This window comes from Mustelus asterias, chromosome 28 (genome assembly GCF_964213995.1).
Source record: "Mustelus asterias chromosome 28, sMusAst1.hap1.1, whole genome shotgun sequence".
Taxonomy (NCBI): domain Eukaryota; kingdom Metazoa; phylum Chordata; class Chondrichthyes; order Carcharhiniformes; family Triakidae; genus Mustelus; species Mustelus asterias.
In genome coordinates, this window is record NC_135828.1 from 28,310,853 (window position 1) to 28,330,632 (window position 19,780).

The following is a 19,780-nucleotide window of genomic DNA, read 5'->3' on the forward strand; positions in this document are numbered from 1 at the left end:
ATTATTCTCCTTCTTTTGAAGAATTTGCATGGTTTAACATCTACTCTAAGTATATGCATTCAATATTGCTGTTATATTTATTCATGTGTTAACCTATTGTTCAATAAATTCACTTGGCATTTAAAGCCAAAAACCAGGTCTGGTGTGATGATATTCTGCCACTTCTTGGAGGACATGCAAAGACTCCAGTTGACACAGGATTGATCCCGTAGCTAAAGAAATCTAAAGGGTTCCTTACCCAACAATCTGAGTCAGTGACGATCCCCTCATGGCTGTACTGAGTTGCAGCTCATCTATGCGAGTCAGCGGAAGCTGAAATGTCTCCACCACGATAACGAATCCTGGGTGTCACGCAACCGTTTGGAGATCTTGAGAAGCAAGAATCCACAGATTTGTTTCAAACAGCTCCAGCTCCTCACATATGCAGGAGATTCTGGATTTCCTCTGTCTTAACCATCACTAACAGCCAGCCCAATCTACAGAATCCAATCCCTGTCTGGGACTCCAAATATACTCAGGCCACCCTTTGTACTCCACCTGGGAATATCAACCAAGATCCAGGAACACTCCCTATGATAACAGCAACACCATCAGCCTGACAAGTCTCCCTGATAATCTCACAGAGTCTGGACATCCTTGTTGCAATGTGGTACTCCTTTCACACACATTCATAATGGTTACCTTCTTAATCTGACACTATTGGTCATGTCTTCCAATAGTTGGCCAACATGACTTAAGCCTGTTCCTTCAGGACATGATAGAATTCTGTTGGTGCCGGCCTCCTACAGCTGTACTCCACACCACAATAGACGCTACAAGTCCAGCTTTACCCTCTGTGACGTGGTTGCTGAAGATTGAAAAACAACACTAAATCTGATGGGGGGGTGGGCACGGGTGAGGGGTTGTGTGGGGAGAGGAGGCTACCAGATTGAGGAGAAGGAATGGGGACAGGACTGAAAGTGGACTCTCGAGATGGTAACCTCTTGCAAAGAAGCAAGAATCTGTAGGGTAGCAGCTGGCAAAGAGATTTACCTGTTGGCACCTTACATTGTGAAGCCACTCACCTCCAGCTCATCAGGAATAGGAGGAGACCTGTCAGATCGTCAAGCCTGTTCCTGCGTTCGGTTGGATCATGGCTGATGGGTACGATGGGTATAGAGGGATATGGGCCAAATGTGGGCAATTGGGATTAGCTTAGGGGTTTAAAAAAAAAGGGCGGCATGGACAAGTTGGGCCGAAGGGCCTGTTTCCATGCTGTAAACCTCTATGACTCTATGATCTCTATCCACTTTGGTTCCATATTGTGGGAAATAATAAAAATAAAGTAAGGTTTATTTATTAGTCACAAGAACGTTGTCCTCATCAAATACTCCAAGCACTGCAATGAAGTTACCGTGAAAATCCCTTAGTTGCCACACTCCAGCGCCTGTTCAGAATAACACTAAAAATATAATTTCTGAAGCAGCTGGTTCCTGAGTGAGTTAAACGTTCTTCAGTCTCGGAGGGAGACTGAAGGGAGAATTTAGCATGGTCAATGCACCTAACCAGCACGTCTTTCGGACTGTGGGAGGAAACCGGAACACTCGGAGGAAACCCACGCAGACACGGGGAGAACGTGCAAACTCCACACACACAGTGACCCAAGCCAGGAATCAAACCTGCGTCCCTGGCACTGTGAGGCAGCAGTGCTAACCACTGTGCCTCCCCCTATGTTGCCCAAGGATTGATGCTAAGATCCCTGGTGCTTCCAATTTACAGGAATGATTTGGACTCGGGAATTGCAAGTTCAATATCAAAAAACTGCAATGAAGTGGAGAGTGTAGTTAATACAGAGGAGGAATGCGACAAAATACAGGAAGACAGTGAACACAGAATCAACGCATCATTGCTAAATACACATTGACAGAGTACATTTCTAGAGGGAAAGAATTCAACAGGCGAAATTACCTTAAAGAAGTAGAAACCTGGTTAGATCCCACTTGAAATACTGTGACTATTTCTGCTCTCCATTTTATAGAAAGGATATAGAAACACTGGAGAAGGTGCAAAAAATATTTACTCAAATGATTCCTGAACTGAAAGGTCACTGTATATCTGTCCAGGAAAGAATGAGCAGGCTGGAGTTCTTCTCTGGGAAAGAGAAGACTGAGGGGGGTGACCTGGTAGAAGCCATCAAGACTGTGAAAGGGCCTGATAGGTAGACATACCAAAGATGCTTCCACAATAGGGTAAGACCAAACTGAGAGCCATATATATATATATATACATAAATAAAATAGTCCCAAATAAATCCAAAAGGAAGTTCAGGAGAACTGTGGAGCAGCTAGAATGTAGAACCTGCTCCCACAGAGCGTGGTTACAGCTGAGGGAAGCGAGCCAAACACTTGAGGAGGAAAAGGATAGAAAGCTGAATAGAAAACTGTTAATGGGATGAAGTGAAGGGCTGAGGAGATTCACGTGGAGCAGAAACACAGGCACGGAGTGAGTGGTATTGTTTCAAGGCAGTAATTATTTTCCCATACTTGGTAACTCTCAGTACTCTTCCCTAACATCTATCGAACCCGGTTTGGAATTTTCACTTCGCACCTCCGGGTCACAACAGCTTTTTAAAGGGGAGCGCTCAGAGTCCCAACCTCATTTGTGTGAAGAAAGGCCATCCCTGAATACTCGAGCTCTAATTTTAAGGTTTTGGCCCTTAGTCCTGGACTCTCCCACCAGAGTGGGTAGCACAGTGGGTTAGCACTGCTGCCTCACAGCTCCAGGCATCCACATTCAAATCCCGGCTTGGGTGGCTGTCTGCGTGGAGTCTGCACGTTCTCCCCGTGTCTGCGTGGGTTTCCTCCGGGTGCTCCGGTTTCCTCCCACAGTGCAAAGATGTGCAGGTTAGGTGGATTGCCCATGCTAAATTAGTGTCCCAAAATGTGTAGGTTAGATGGGATTAGCCGTGATGAATGTGTGGGGTTACAGGGATAGGGTGGGGGAAAGTGCCTGGGTAAGATGCTCTGTCAGAGTTGGTGCAGTCTCAATGGGCTGAATTGCTTTTTCTGCGCTGTAGGGATTAGAACATCATAGAAACCCTACAGTACAGAAAGGCCATTCGGCCCATCGAGTCTGCACCGACCACAAACCCACCCAGGCCCTATCCCCATATCCCTACATATTTACCCACTAATCCCTCTAACCTACGCATCTCAGGACACTAAGGGGCAATTTTTAACCTGGCCAATCAACCTAACCCGCACATCTTTGGACTGTGGGAGGAAACCGGAGCACCCGGAGGAAACCCACGCAGACACGAGGAGAATGTGCAAACTCCACACAGACAGTGACCCAAGCCGGGAATCGAACCCAGGTCCCTGGAGCTGTGAAGCAGCAGTGCTAATCACTGTGCTACCGTGCCGCCCGATTCTATGAGAGGAAATAGTTCCTCTCTGCTGACATTATCAAATCCTTTAATTATTTTAAAATCCAATTATAACACCCCTTCATTGTCTGTACTCAAGAGAGTACAAGCCTAGTTATGCAATCTCCTATCATAATTGATCTTTGTTAGTCAAATATCATTCCTGGGAATGTAGGCTGCAAAGAGACATAGATAGGATGGAAAGCTGGGCTGAAAAATGGCAAATGGAGTTTAACCCTGATAAATGTGAGGTGATTCATTTTGGTAGGACAAATTTAAATGTGGATTACAGGGTCAAAGGTAGGGTTCTGAAGACTGTGGAGGAACAGAGAGATCTTGGGGTCCATATCCACAGATCTCTAAAGGTTGCCACTCAAGTGGATAGAGCTGTGAAGAAGGCCCATAGTGTGTTAGCTTTTATTAACAGGGAGTTGGAGTTTAAGAGCCGTGGGGTTATGCTGCAACTGTACAGGACCTTGGTGAGACCACATTTGGAATATTGTGTGCAATTCTGGTCACCTCACTATAAGAAGGATGTGGAAGCGCTGGAAAGAGTGCAGAGGAGATTTACCAGGATGCTGCCTGGTTTGGAGGGTAGGTCTACTGAGGAAAGGTTGAGGGAGCTAGGGCTGTTCTCTCTGGAGCGGAGGAGGCTGAGGGGAGACTTAATGGAGGTTTATAAAATGATGAAGGGGATAGATAGAGTGAACGTTCAAAGACTATTTCCTCGGGTGGATGGAGCTATTACAAGGGGGCATAACTATAGGGTTCATGGTGGGAGATACAGGAAGGATATCAGGGGTAGGTTCTTTACTCAGAGAGTGGTTGGGGTGTGGAATGGACTGCCTGCAGTGATAGTGGAGTCAGACACTTTAGGAACATTTAAGCGGTTATTGGATAGGCACATGAAGCGCACCAGGATGATAGGGAGTGGGATAACTTGATCTTGGTTTCAGATAAAGCTCGGCACAACATCGTGGGCCGAAGAGCCTGTTCTGTGCTGTACTGTTCTATGTGCGCGGCACCCTCTCTCTCAGATTGATATATCCTTCCAGGGGTGTGGTGCCCAGAACTGACTGCAGGATTCCAGATAGGGTCTGACCGGAATTCTGTATGGCTATAATATAACATCCACCTCTTTATATTCCAGCCCCCTTCAGACGAATGTCAATGTTCCATTAGCTGTTTGAAGATTTTCTTTTGTACCTGTCCACCAGTTTAAAATGACTTCTGTACACTGATTCCTCAATCTCCCTGCTCCTCCATAGTTCCCAGTTTTTCACCACTTAAAAGATAATCTGTTTTATGTTCAGAGGGGATGATCTCTTGTTTTCCCACATTGAATTCCTTTGGTCGCAGTTTTGGTATTGCTGCCTACACTACTTACTGTATCACCTAACTTAGAGTCGTCAGCAAACCTAGATAAACAGCCCTCTTTCCTCTAAATCAATGGTAAATATAGTGAGGTACTGAGGCCCTCTGGGACACCACTGGCCATATCCTAGTCATTGGAACCTATGCCCATTGTCCCGACTCTCTGTCTAACAATTTCCTCCCCATGTCAGAAGGTTGCCTTCCTTTCCGTGCTCTCTCACTTTGCTAACAGTCTCTCATGTGGAACTTTACCAAATGCTTCCTGGAAGTCCACATAAAGAACATGCATTGACACTCCCTTATCCACCATGTTGGTGACCTCAAATCGTTTGGCTCTGTTTATTAGACATGGTTTGCACCAAATATATCCATGCTGGTTTCTCTGATCATCAATCCCTTTGGGTCTGCCTATTGGAGAATGACCCACCCTGGCAAAGGGCCACTACCAGACGAAAGAAAATGTCTGTTTCCATGGCACATGGACAAGATGGGCTGAATGGCCTCCAGTGCTGTAACTTTTCTATGGTTCCATGTGGTCTATGTAGCCATGGAGCAAATGCTAGCTGGAATGTTGAGTCTCCAGTGAGGGTATTGGGCAGTTGGGCTCTTTCCTGGAATCTGGCACATCCCCTGCTCCCTCAGCATCAAATATAGCGACAAGCCAGCAGAACCTCTCCTCAGTGTAACTGGCCTCCTTACAGCATGGCGCACACAACTAACTAATCATACCAGACCCTATTCCATCTCTCGGTAAACCTTTAGATTGAATTAAACCCATGGCGCATTGCCATTTTGACTGGTGTGTGCTTCATAGTAAATCCCAATAATTTCGAGGTGCCACCCAGTACAACATCACTGTAGAAACTATCTCAGTGCGCTGGTTTCTCTGAATGGAAATGTTGTCTCTGGATGTGAAGCAACTTTCTGTGATGGCTTCAAATTATGTTCTGAATGTCAAAGGAGATGTTTACAGGTTTTTGTGCTTGATATCTGTAGTTTGGTTGCAGCGCTAACGTGCAATTAATTCCAGGTTTGAAAAAGGTATCAAAGAAGAAGCGAACTAGGGACAGGAGCATCCGGAAACTGGTCCAACCCATCCCTCTGGACTCCTGTGGTAGGCCAATCTTTCCGATTGTGCTTGGAGGACTGACCATTTACAGTTTAGGAGAGGTTTGCATTCTTATTATTCTCTTTGATTCCAAGGGAAACACCACCAGTGTTGGATTATTCTCGGTTTTGTGTTAGCAAATTTAAAATTTCGGCGAGGAATTGACAATCTTATTCTGAGAGGTCACATTGCTGGTTTGGGTGCAATGTTTATAACCCCGTGCTGTAGCTATCCTGGAAAGGTTTGGGACAGTGTAGATAGTCTGTATCTATCCCCGTGCTGATGGGGAGGTGGTGGCGCAGTGGTATTGTCACTGGATTAGAGATAACCAGGACAATGCTGTGGAGACCTGGGTTCAAATCCCACCATAGCACATGGTGAAATTTGAATCCAATAAAATCTAGAATGAGAAGTCTAATAATGACCATGAAACCCACCTGATTCACTCAGGAAATTTGCCTAAGTTTGGCCAGTGTGTGACTCCAGATCCACAGCAATGTGGTTGACTCTTAACTGGCCTCTTAAATGGCCCAGCGAGACACTCAGTTCAAGGGCAGTTTGGATGGGCATTAAATGTTGACCTTGAGAGTGACGCCTACATCCCACGAATGAATTTTTAAAATCTGCCCTGGGATAGTGTAGAGTGAACTTTATACCTAACTGCTGCTGCACTTGCCAAGGGAGGATTTGATTGGACAGAGTTAGAGGGAACTGTATCTAACCCCATGCTGTACCTGTCCTGGGAGTGTTTGGTGGGGACAGTGTTAAAGGAGCTTTACTCTGTATCTAACCCCGTGGTGTACCTGTCCTGGGAGTGTTTGGTGGGGACAGTGTTAAAGGAGCTTTACTCTGTATCTAACCCCGTGGTGTACCTGTCCTGAGAGTGGTTGATGGGGACAGTGTTAAAGGAGCTTTACTCTGTATCTAACCCCGTGGTGTACCTGTCCTATGCAAGAAAGCAGACAAGATACCGAAAGGACTACGGATCACGAACCCACTCAGGTTCTACAAACAGTGTTTATGGGGACAGTGTAGAGGGAGCTTTACTCTGTATCTAACCCTGTGCTGTACCTGTCCTGGGAGTGTTTGATGGGGGACAGTGTAGAGGGAGCTTTACTCTGTATCTAACCCCGTGCTGTACCTGTCCTGGGAGTGTTTGATGGGGACAGTGTAGAGGGAGCTTTACTCTGTATCTAACCCCGTGCTGTGCCTGCCCTGGGAGTGTTTGATGGGGACAGTGTAGAGGGAGCTTTACTCTGTATCTAACCCCGTGCTGTGCCTGCCCTGGGAGTGTTTGATGGGGACAGTGTAGTGGGAGCTTTAATCTGTATCTAACCCTGTGCTATACCTGTCCTGGGAGTGTTTGATACAGATACTAATTGTCCGAAAGGGAAAGTGCTCCATTAATGAGCACAAAACTGCATGAAAAGTAAGATAGAAAGTTTTATAAATAAATGATGATATTAATAGATCAGCCCTATCTAAATGAATTGTGTTTGGAGTGTGTGGTGAGTTACTCAGTGTTGTACTTGCATGGGTTAGCGAGGATTGTTCTGCATGGATGTTAGAGCCGCCACACTGAAGCACAGGCATGTAGATGTGGACCCATTGTCAGTCCATGCTGGGATGTGTTGAAACTCAGTCAGGGCTTGGATTTTACATCGTAAAGGAGGATAAATGTTCCCCTGTCGCCTGCTGCATCTCCCGGACAGAAATCCCGGACACAAGTCAGCTTGATTTTGAGAGGAGATTGTAGATAACATGGTGACGATCACGAGGGGTCACGGGCTCAAGGTGAGAGGGGCGAAGTATAACTCAGATATCAGAGGGACGTTTTTTACACAGAGGGTGGTGGGGGCCTGGAATGCGCTGCCAAGTAGGGTGGTGGAGGCAGGCACGCTGACATCGTTTAAGACTTACCTGGATAGTCACATGAGCAGCCTGGGAATGGAGGGATACAAACGATTGGTCTAGTTGGACCAAGGAGCGGCACAGGCTTGGAGGGCCGAAGGGCCTGTTTCCTGTGCTGTACTGTTCTTTGAGACTTGACAAACAGGAAGATAATAACTCAGAAGACAAGTGTGGGGAGTCACTGATGTCTCAGTAATTTTACCCAGTGTGTAACTGAAACATTCAAATCAGTGAACTCCTATTGACAATAAGACCATAAGATGTCAGAGCAGATGTCAGCCATTCAGCCCATCTTGACTGATCTGATACAATAATCCTCAACTCCACTTTCCTGCCTTATCCCCATAACCCTTGATTCCCTTACTGATTAAAAATCTGTCTATCTCAACCTTGAACATACTTAATGACCCAGCCTCCACAACCCTCTGCGGTAAAGAGTGCCACAGATTAACTACCCTCTGAGAGAAGAAATTCCCCTTCATCTCTGTCTTAAATGGGTGATCCCCTTACCCTGAGATTCTGCCCTCTGGTCCTAGACTCTCCCACAAGGAGAAACAGCCTCTCAGCATCTACTCTGTCGAACCCCCGGAGCATCTTGTATGTCTCAATCAAGTCACCTCCCATTGTTCTAAACTCCAATGAGTACAGGCCCAACCTACTCAACCTCTCCTCATAAGGAAATCACTCCGTACCCGGGATCAACCCAGTGAACTTTCTCCGAACTGCCCCCAATGCCAGTATATCTTTCCTTAGATAAGGGAACTGAATCTGTTCACAGTACTTTAGGCGTAGTCTAACTAGTGCCTTGTATAGTTTTAGCAAGACATCCCTATGTTTATATTCAATTCCTTTTGAAATAAAGGCCAACATGTCATCTGCCCTCCCTATTACTTGCTGAATTTGCATACTAACTTCTTGTGATTTGGACGTGAGGATTCCCAAATCCCTCTGTGCTGCCGCTTTCTGCAGTCTTTCTCCATTTAAATAATATTCACCTCCTTTATTCTTCCAACCAAAGCACGTATCTTCACATTTTCCTACATTATATTCCTTCTGCCAGCTTTTTGCCCATTTACCTAACCTGTCTGTATCCCTCTGTAGACTCTTTGTGTCATCTTTACCACTTACTGTCCCATTTATTTTTGTGTCATCCAGAAACTAGGGAATGGCACATTTACTTCCCTCATCCAAGTCATTAATCGTATTGTAAATAATTGTGGCCCCAGCACTGATCCCTGAGGCACTCCACTAGTTACAAGTTGCCATCACGGAAATGCCCCTCTTATCCCAACTCTCTGTTTTCTATCGCTAGCCAATTCTCTATCCATGCTAATATACTACCCCCCAACACCATGGGCTCTTATCTTACTAAGTAGCATTTTGTACGGTACCTTATCAAACACTTTTTGGAAATCCAAGTATATTCTCTGTGCTGGTTTCCCTTTCCTGCTCATTGCCACCTCGGGTGGCCTGATTTCCCTTCCTGGAACCATGCTGACTCTGCTTGATTGCATGATGTATTTTGAAATGCTGTGCTATTACATCCTTTACAATGGACCGTAATATCCTCTCAATGACAGATGTTAAGTGAGTGGGGCTATTTTTGACCTGTTTTTTGTCTCCCTCCCTTTTTGAATAGTGCAATTTTCCAATCCTTTTGGACTTTTCCAGAATTTAGGGGTTCTTGGAAGGTCACTACCTATGCCTCCACTGTCTGTAGCGACTTCCTTTAATATCATAGGATGGAACCCATCAATTCCATAGGATTTGTTTTCCTTTAGCCCCATTAGTTTCCCTGGTACCCCGTTTTCCCTAGTGATAGTTATTGTATTTACTTCCTCCCCCCTTTTGCCCCTTGATCATTTAGTAATTTTGGAATACCATTGGTGTCTTCCAACCCGAAGATTGGTGCAAATATTTATTTAACTCCTGTGCCATTTCCTGGTTCCCCATTATTACTTCCCCAGTCTCATTCTCTGAGGGACCTTTGGCCTCTCTCTTTTTGGATGTTTAAAGAAGTTCTCACTGTTTTTATTTCACTTGGAGGCATTGGAGAGAGTGCAGAGAAGGTTTACCAGGATGTTGCCTGGTATGGAGGGTCTTAGCTATGAGGAGAGATTGGGTAGACTGGGGTTGTTCTCCTTGGAGAGACGGAGAATGAGGGGAGATCTAATAGAGGTGTACAAGATTATGAAGGGTATAGATAGGGTGAACAGTGGGAAGCTTTTTCCCAGGTCGGAGGTGACGATCACGAGGGGTCACGGGCTCAAGCTGAGAGGGGCGAAGTATAACTCAGACATCAGAGGGACGTTTTTTACACAGAGGGTGGTGGGGGCCTGGAATGCGCTGCCAAGTAGGGTGGTGGAGGCAGGCACGCTGACATCGTTTAAGACTTACCTGGATAGTCACATGAGCAGCCTGGGAATGGAGGGCTACAAACGATTGGTCTAGTTGGACCAAGGAGCGGCACAGGCTTGGAGGGCCGAAGGGCCTGTTTCCTGTGCTGTACTGTTCTTTGTTCTTTGGGTGTTTACCCTCATAGTTTATCTTCTCCCTTTTTATTTGCCCGCACCGCCAGAGACTGTCGCATTGGTTAACTATTGCTTGCTGAGCTATCTGCTATTGTCAAGGGTGTGTTAATTGGCCTCAGGATCCCTGGACTGTGACGTGTGCCTGCGTTCCTATCCCTGAGTGGTGTCTGGCACCTTCCCTCTCCTTCCCTCTGGCTGGTAGGTGCCCCTGTCCGGATATCCGGTGAGAGGATTGAAACATAGAAACCCTACAGTGCAGAAGGAGGCCATTCGGCCCATCGAGTCTGCACCGACCACAATCCCACCCAAGCCCTACCCCCACATATTTTACCCACTAATCCCTCTAACCTACGCATCCCAGGACACTAAGGGCAATTTTTAACCTGGCCAATCAACCTAACCCGCACATCTTTGGACTGTGGGAGGAAACCGGAGCACCCGGAGGAAACCCACGCAGACACGGGGAGAATGTGCAAACTCCACACAGACAGTGACCTGAGCCGGGAATCGAACCCGGCACCCTGGAGCTGTGAAGCAGCAGTGCTAACCACTGTGCTACCGTGCCACCCTGTTGTGATCGCCGTCCTCTGTGCTTGAATAATGCAGAAGAAAAAGAGAAGGCTTGGACATACATAGCCCCTTTCATGAGCTCAGGACACCCTAAAGAGCGTTACAGCCAGCTTTTGAAGTGTAGTTGGTGCTGTAATGAAGGAACAATGGCAGCCGGTTTACACAGCAAGCTCCCACTGACAGCAATGCAGAAAAGACCAGATGTTATTTTCTAGGCTGAGGGTTAAATCTTGGCCATGAAACTTGGAGAATATCCCTGTTCATCTTCACGCAGCTCAATGGGACATTTACATCCACCAGAGAGCCGACATGGCCTCAGTTTCATAGAATCCCTAAAGTGAGAGGGTGCCATTCGGCCCATCGAGTCTGCTTCCTCTCTCTGATGGATCATCTTACCCAGGCACTCTCCCTCACCCTATCCCCGTAACCCCACGCATTTCCCATGGCTAATCCCCCTAACTTACACTTCTTGGAGCACGAAGGGGACAATTTAGCACGGCCAATGCACCTAACCTGCACATCTTCAGACTGTGGGAGGAAACCAGAGCATCCGGAGGAAACCCACGCAGACACGGGGAGAACGTGTAAACTGCGCGCAGACACCAAAGGCCAGAATCGAACCTGGTTCCCTGGCGCTTAGTGCTAACCACTGTGCCACCGTGCCGCCCACAGATGTGCAGGTTAGGTGGATTGGCCACAGGAAATGTGTGAGGTTACGGGGCTAGGGGATTGTGGGGGAATAGGGCCTGGGTAAGATGCTCTGTCAGAGAGTCGGTGCAGACTCAATGGGCCGAATGGCCTCTTCTGCAATGTAGGGTTAAAAGTTAAAGTTTATTTATTAGTCACAAGTAGACTTACATTAACACTGCAATTAAGTTACTGTGGGTGGCATGGTGGCACAGTGGTTAGCACTGCTGCCTCACAGCGCCAGGGACCCGGGTTTGATTCCTGTCTTGGGTCACTGTCTGTGTGGAGTTTGCACGTTCTCCCCGTGTCTGCGTGGGTTTCCTCCGGGTGCTCCGGTTTCCTCCCACATTCTGAAAGACGTGCTGGTTAGGTGTTTTGCCCCGAACAGGCGCCGGAGTGTGGCGACTAGGGGATTTTTATTTATTTATAATTAGTCACAAGTAAGGCTTACATTAACACTGCAATGAAGTTACTGTGAACTCCACTCCAGAAGGTGACCCAAGCTGGGAATTGAACCCGGGTCCCTGGCTGTGAAGCCGCAGTACTAACCGCTGTGCCACCATGCCGCCTGATTCTCTGGTTTAACACCACATCCTGAGGATGACACCTGTGACTGTGCAGCACTCCGTCAATAATGCCTGCATGTTGTGCTCAGGTCTCTGGAGAGGGATTTGAACCCACTTGGATGACAGCTTTCTGGGCTCGTGTGTGAGTGAGGGGTTCCTTGGAGCTGAGAGTATCTGCAGAACTAAAGGTGGGAGACTGCAGGAAAGGTGTTGGGGAGGAGATCAGCATACGCTGGGGACTCGAGCATCAAATGTGCTGTTCACTTTGAGGTAGTTAACATGTTTCACATCTGAAGAAGCACTTGGAGTGCAATCACAGCTGACTGCTCGGACGGGGAAGCAGGGTAACCTCATGGTCATCCTTATTGGGTTCAACCAATAGTACCGATGGTCAGCTGCCCAATCAGAGCCCGTGCTTGTGCTGCGCACCTTTCTGTACTGATCTGGCATTGGGAATGATTGATTTCACATTGAGCTGCATTCTTTTGGCTGTTAGATAATTGCGGATCGCTCGGGGTTCTGTGATGAGACTGCCATCTACCCCGTGGGGTTTTGCAGCACCCGGGTTTATGCCAGTATGAAGAACCCAAATCACAAGTGCCTGTACACCTGTCAGATCAAAGATGGTGGAACTGGACCACAGGTATTTCAAAACACACAACTCCCCCAAACTACTGTTGGTGTGAATGACTGAGATGCCATTTTAGGGCAACATTTCCTCGAGCTTTGAATGGGAATTTTAATAAGGCACCCTGTGTGAGGGTGGGTGCTGTGTAATGATGCAAATGCCCTATAGTGGCTGCCCTGTAATGACATGGATGCCTGTAATGCTCTCCTGTAACGATGGTGCGAATGTCATGTAATGGTGTTTCAGCTGTCCTGTCATGGGTGGTGTAAGTATCCTGTAATGGTGATACGGGTGTGCTGTAATGTGTGGTGCAAGTATGATTGGATGGTGATGCGCTGTCCTGTAATGAGGTTGCGACTATCTGGTAATGGTGCTGCGAGTGAGCTGTGATGATGGTGCAAGTGAGCTGTAATGATGGTGCGAGTGAGCTGTAATGATGGTGCGAGTGAGCTGCAATGATGGTGTGAGTGAGCTGCAATGATGGTATGAGTGAGCTGCAATGATGGTGCTAGTGAGCTGTAATGATGGTGCGAGTGAGCTGTAATGATGGTGCGAGTGAGCTGTAATGATGGTGCGAGTGAGCTGTAATGATGGTGCGAGTGAGCTGTAATGATGGTGCGAGTGAGCTGTAATGATGGTGCGAGTGAGCTGTAATGATGGTGCGAGTGAGCTGTAATGATGGTGCGAGTGAGCTGTAATGATGGTGCGAGTGAGCTGCAATGATGGTGCGAGTGAGCTGTAATGATGGTGCGAGTGAGCTGTAATGATGGTGCGAGTGAGCTGTAATGATGGTGCGAGTGAGCTGTAATGATGGTGCGAGTGAGCTGTAATGATGGTGCGAGTGAGCTGTAATGATGGTGCGAGTGAGCTGTAATGATGGTGCGAGTGAGCTGTAATGATGGTGCGAGTGAGCTGTAATGATGGTGCGAGTGAGCTGTAATGATGGTGCGAGTGAGTTGCAATGATGGTGCCAGTGAGCTGTAATGATGGTGCGAGTGAGCTGTAATGCTTTGGATGCCTCTAATGCACACACAGCTTTTAGTTTGTCCTCTTAATGTAGTTTGAGATAGATATTGAGTACATCAGTCAGGACAAAATGGAAGTGACCTGTCCTCTAACCTTGAGAGCAATGTCCTGAGATCAGCTTCAATATTCCACACAGTTTGCCACAAGGTGTCACACGTGATGTGTGTCACGTACACAGGGCCGATGTTTCTGAGCTCCCACTGTGCGTTTTGTGGAGGCAGCTGGCGGTGGGATCTTCTGGTTCCAGCCGTTGTCAACGGGGTTTCCCGCCGAATGCACGCTGTCAGCAGGACCGGAAGATCCCGCTAGCGCGAGCAGCCAGAATATTCTAATCATAGAGGTTTACAGCATGGAAACAGGCCCTTCGGCCTAACTTGTCCATGCCGCCCTTTTTTTTAACCATCAAGCTAGTCCCAATTGCCTGCATTTGGCCCATATCCCTCTATACCCATCTTACCCATGTAACTATCTAAATGCTTTTTAAAAGACAAAATTGTACCCGCCTCCACTACTACCTCTGGCTGCTTGTTCCAGAGACTCACCACCCTCTGTGTGAAAAATTGCCCCTCTGGACCCTTTTGTATCTCTCCCCTCTCACCTTAAACCTATGCCCTCTAGTTTTAGACTCCCCTACCTTTGGGAAAAGATATTGACTATCTAGCTGATCTATGCCCCTCATTATTTTATAGACCTCTATAAGATCATCCCTCAGCCTCCTACGCTCCAGAGGAAAAAGTCCCAGTCTATCCAACCTCTCCTTATAACTCAATCCATCAAGTCCTGGTAGCATCCTAGTAAATTTTTTCTGCACTCTTTCTAGTTTAATAATCAGAGATAACTTTCTTCACTGTCCACTATACCACCAATCTTGGTGTCATCTGCAAACTTACTGACCATGCCTCCTAAATTCTCATCCAAATCATTAATATAAGTAACAAATAACAGTGGACCCAGCACTGATCCCTGAGGCACACCGCTGGTCACAGGCCTCCAGTTTGAAAAACAACTCTCTACAACCACCCTCTGTCTTCTGTCATCAAGCCAATTTTGTATCCATTTAGATACCTCACCCTGGAACCCGTGAGATTTAACCTTATGCAACAACCTACCATGCGATACCTTGTCAAAGGCCTTGCTAAAGTCCATGTGGACAGCATTACCTGCACTGCCCTCATCTACCTTCTTGGTTACCCCTTCAAAAAACTCAATCAAATTTGCAATACATGATTTTCCACTCACAAAGCCATGCTGACTGTCCCTAATCAGTCCTTGCCTCTCTAAATGCCTGTAGATCCTGTCTCTCAGTATACCTTCGGACAACTTATCCAATACAGATGGGAGGCTCACCGGCCTATAGTTCCCAGGCTTTTCCCTGCAGCCCTTTTAAACAAAGGCACAAAATATGCCACCCTCCAATCTTCAGGTTGTCGATGATTCAAATATCTCTGCTAGGGGACCCGCAATTTCCTCCCTAGCCTCCCACAATGTCCTGGGATACACTTCCATCAGGTCCCGGGGATTTATCTACCTTGATGCGCTTTAAGCCTTCCAGCACCTCCTTCGCTGTTATATGTACACTCCTCAAGACATCATTATTTATTTCCCCAAGTTCCTTTACATCCATGCCTTTCTCAAGAGTAAATACTGATGAGAAATACTCATTTAGGATCTCACCCATCTCTTATGGATCCGCACACAGATGATCTTGTTGATCCTTAAGAGGCCCTGCTCTCTCCTTAGTTATTTCTTTTGCCCTTTAGTCACAGTCTGGATCGTCGTGCGTCGGGTTTCACTTATTCTCACACCGGGATGGGCAGCAAGCAATCGTGGTGTCTATAGAGTGAGAATTATCAGGGCAGCAAGGAGAAAAGATATTGACTGAATGTCTGTGTTTAACAGTTTGAGATTGCTCCTGAAGTTGACCCTCAGAATGCACTGGTTGCCAGCTCTGCCTCAGCCTGTCACGCCAGCCTACTGAAAGCGATTGCCATGGCACGGTGAGTATTGGTTCCTGTTCGTGGGATCTGGGTGGTACAGTCGGTTACGGCGTTGGCTTTGAGGTGCACAGGTTGGGAAGGTTGGAGACAGTTGGCCTGATGTTTGGGTCTTGACTACCTGGGTACTGAGTGACTGAACTGGGCTGAGTGTGAAGGATGCTCAGGGAAACGGGGCGAGCTATCTGTCACTATGGGAGACAAATTCCTGCCTTTCGACTCATTTTTGTGCAATGCCAGCAACTCTGGAGAGTTGATTTGTAAACGTGTTTCTGTTTTTCTGTCTCCACCCAGCGGAAAGCCATTTGTCAACGTGGTGCCGTCTGGGGCAGATTTCTTCGGCTTCTCTCACCCCACCATCCAGAACCTGATTCAGAGCTGCCCTGGTGCCAGGAAGTGTGTCTGGTAAGGTACAAAAACTAACAACTCACGTTCGCAAAACACCTTTAACATCATAAAACCATCCCAAGATCTTTCACAGGGGAGTTATCAGCCACACATTGATACTGAGACAAATAAGGAGCTATGAGGTGACTGACCCTTGTCTGTAGAGGGGGTTTTAATTAGCGTCTGAAAGAGAGAGATTGAGTGAGTGGATCCCAGCCTTGCGTCATAGAACAACCCACTCATCCCAGGCACCAGTCGAGTGAAGGTTCGCTGTACCGTGTGCGTGTAAAGACCAAACCTGCACCCACTAATCCAGCTGTGATCTGAACAATTGTAGCAAGATTCCTCTATTGTTGTACTCCAGCCTCCTCACAGTAAAGGCCAACATGCCATTCGCCTTCTTAGTTCCTTGCTGTACGGACATACCCAAGTCTCTTTGACTATCAACATTTTCCGGTTGTTCCTGCCTCAGGTTTCCCCGCATTATACTCAACCTGCTACCTTGTTGACCACTCCACTAACCTGCCTCCACCTGCTTTTGTTCATTTATGGGATATGGGCGTCGCAGGCTAGCCCATAATTCCAAAGATGTGTGGGTTAGGTGGATTGGCCATGCTAAATTACCCCTTAGGGTCAGGGGGACTAGCAGGGTAAATACGTGGGGTTACGGGGATAGGGCCTGGGTGGGATTGGTGTTGGTGCAGACTCAATGGGCCAGATGGCCTCTTTCTGCACTGTAGGTATTGTATGATTCTATAATTGCCCCCTGACTGTGTATAATGAGTAGACTCGGACACTGTGTAAGAGTCATCTCAGTACAGGGGAAGGATTTCAATCATGGAGTTGTGGGAAGAGTGGATGCTGTATAAGATGAAGCTACAACAATATGCCTATAGCTAGGAGGCTGGGAACACACGAAGCAAGTGTGGGATACAAGGAAAGTAGAAAGAAACTTAAGCAAGGAGTAAGAAGGACTAAAAGGGGTCATGAAAAAGCATTGGCCAGCAGGTTTAAGGAAAATCCCAAGGCTTTTTATACATATATAAAGAGTAAGAGGGTAGCCAGGGAGAGGGTTGGCCCACTCAAAGACAGGGCAGGGAATCTATGCGTGGAGCCAGAGGAAATGGGCAGGTATTAAATGAGTACTTTGCGTCAGTATTCACCAAAGAGAAGGATTTGGTGGATGATGAGTCTGGGAAAGGATGTGTAGACAGTTTGAGTCATGTTAAGATCAGAAAGGAGGAGGTATTGGGGTTCTTGAGAAACATTAAGGTAGACAAGTCCCCAGGGCCTGATGGGATATACCCCAGAATACTGAGAGAGGCAAGGGAGGAAATTGCTGGGGCCTTGAGAGAAATCTTTGTATCCTCACTGGCTACAGGGGAGGTCCCAGAGGATTGGAGAATAGCCAATGTTGTTCCTTTGTTTAAGAAGGGTAGCAAGAATAATCCACGTAATTACAGGCCGGTGAACCTTACATCAGTGGTAGGGAAATTATTGGAGAGGATTCTTCGAGACAGGATTTATTCCCACTTGGAAATAAGTGGACGTATTAGTGAGAGGCAACATGGTTTTGTGAAGGGGAGGTCGTGTCTCACAAGCTTGATCAAGTTTTTCGAGGAAGTGACGAAGATGATTGATGAGGGTAGGGCAGTGGATGTTGTCTACATGGACTTCAGTAAGGCCTTTGACAAGGTCCCTCATGGCAGACTGGTGCAGAAGGTGAAGTCGCATGGGATCAGAGGTGAGCTGGCAAGGTGGATACAAAACTGGCTCGGTCAAAGAAGACAGAGGGTAGCAGTGGAAGGGTGCGTTTCTGAATGGAGGGCTGTGACAAGTGGTATTCCTCAGGGATCAGTGCTGGGACCTTTGCTGTTTGTAATATATATAAATGATTTGGAGGAAAATGTAACTGGATTGATTAGTAAGTTTGCGGATGACACAAAGGTTGGTGGATTTGCGGATAGCAATGAGGACCATCAGAGGATACAGCAGAATATAGATCAGTTGGAGACTTGGGCGGAGAGATGGCAGATGGAGTTTAATCTGGACAAATGTGAGGTAATGCATTTTGGAAGGTCTAATACAGATAGGAAATATCCAGTAAATGGCAGAACCCTTAAGAGTATTGATCGGCAGAGGGATCTGGGTGAACATGTACACAGGTCACTGAAAGTGGCAATGCAGGTGGAGAAGGTAGTCAAGAAGGCATACGGCATGCTTACCTTCATCGGCCGGGGTATTGAGTTTAAAAATTGGCAAGTCATGTTGCAGCTTTATAGAACCTTAGTTAGGCTGCACTTGGAATATAGTGTTCAATTCTGGTCACTACACTACCAGAAGTATGTGGAGACTTTGGAGAGGGTACAGAAAAGATTTACCAGGATGTTGCCTGATATGGAGGACATTAGCTATGAGGAGAGGTTGGAGAAACTTGGTTTGTTCTCACTGGAGTGACGGAGGTTGAGGGGAGACCTGATAGAAGTCTGCAAGATTATGAGAGGTACGGACAGAGTGGATAGTCAGAAGCTTTTTCCCAGGGAGGAAGAGTCAATTACTAGGGGGCACAGGTTTAAGGTGCAAGGGGCAAGGTTTAAAGGAGATGTACGAGGCAGACTTTTTACACAGAGAGTGGTGGGTGCCTGGAACTCGTTGCCGGGGGAGGTAGTGGAGGTGGATACGGTAGTGACTTTTAAGGGGCGTCTTGACAAGTACATGAATAGGATGGGAATAGAGGGATATGGTCCCCGGAAGGGTAGGGGGTTTTAGTTAAGTCGGGCAGCATGGGCCATGCAGGCTTGGAGGGCCGAAGGGCCTGTTTCTGTGCTGTAATTTTCTTTGTTCTTTGTCTATGGTGCCAAAGCACTTCACAGTGCAGGACATTCGGCTGCCAATTTGTACACAGCAAGCTCCCACAAACAACAATGTTTATTCAATCGCAATAATCAGCGTGAGGTGTTGGTTGAGGGATAAATATTGTTCAGGATATTGGGAGAATTCATTTGCTGTTCTTCAAAACAGTGCTGCTGGGATCTGTTGTGTCCATGTGACTGAGCAGACAGAGCCAGAGCTCCTCCAACCGAGCCATAGCTCCACAGACTGAACCTCTTGATTCAGAGTGGTGAGAACTCAGCATCGCAGGGGGCAGTTGCATGTAAGGGGGAACTAGCCAAGTATATGAGGGAGAAAGGTGGTCATGATGGTAGATTTAGAGATAGCAGGAGTGAAGTATAAGCACCAGCATGGTGAGTTTGGGCTGAGTGGCCTGTTTCTGTGCTGTATAATCTATGTAATTTCCCCACCCCTAGAGTAGGGCTGGACTCTGTAGAACTGTCCCTTTGACAATGCAGCATTGGACCTCTGACAACGCAGTTCTCCCTCCATGCTGCCTGTCTTGTCAGTGCAACACTCCTTGGTTCTGTGCCTCAGACAGTGCAGCTCTCTCTTAGCACTGATCCTCTGAAATTGCAGCCATCCCTATGTACTGAACCTACGGAGGTGCAGCAATCCATTAGTATAAACCCTCCGGCAGTGTAACACACCTCAGTTTTCCCCCTCGGGCAGTGCAACTCTCCCTCAGGACTGACCATCCAGC

The 19,780-nt window shown here is 47.1% G+C and overlaps 1 protein-coding gene across 4 annotated transcripts in view; it reads left to right on the forward strand.

Moving 5' to 3' along the window:
• tbrg1 (transforming growth factor beta regulator 1) overlaps nt 1–19,780 on the forward strand; it is a 95,365-nt gene that overhangs the window by 62,857 nt on the left and 12,728 nt on the right. For all 4 annotated transcript variants that reach the window (XM_078199774.1, XM_078199775.1, XM_078199776.1 and 1 more), the window contains 4 exons: nt 5,808–5,947; nt 12,647–12,793; nt 15,704–15,801; nt 16,093–16,203. In XM_078199774.1, the coding sequence (XP_078055900.1) occupies nt 5,808–5,947; nt 12,647–12,793; nt 15,704–15,801; nt 16,093–16,203 (496 nt within the window). The remainder of the gene's footprint in view (nt 1–5,807; nt 5,948–12,646; nt 12,794–15,703; nt 15,802–16,092; nt 16,204–19,780) is intronic.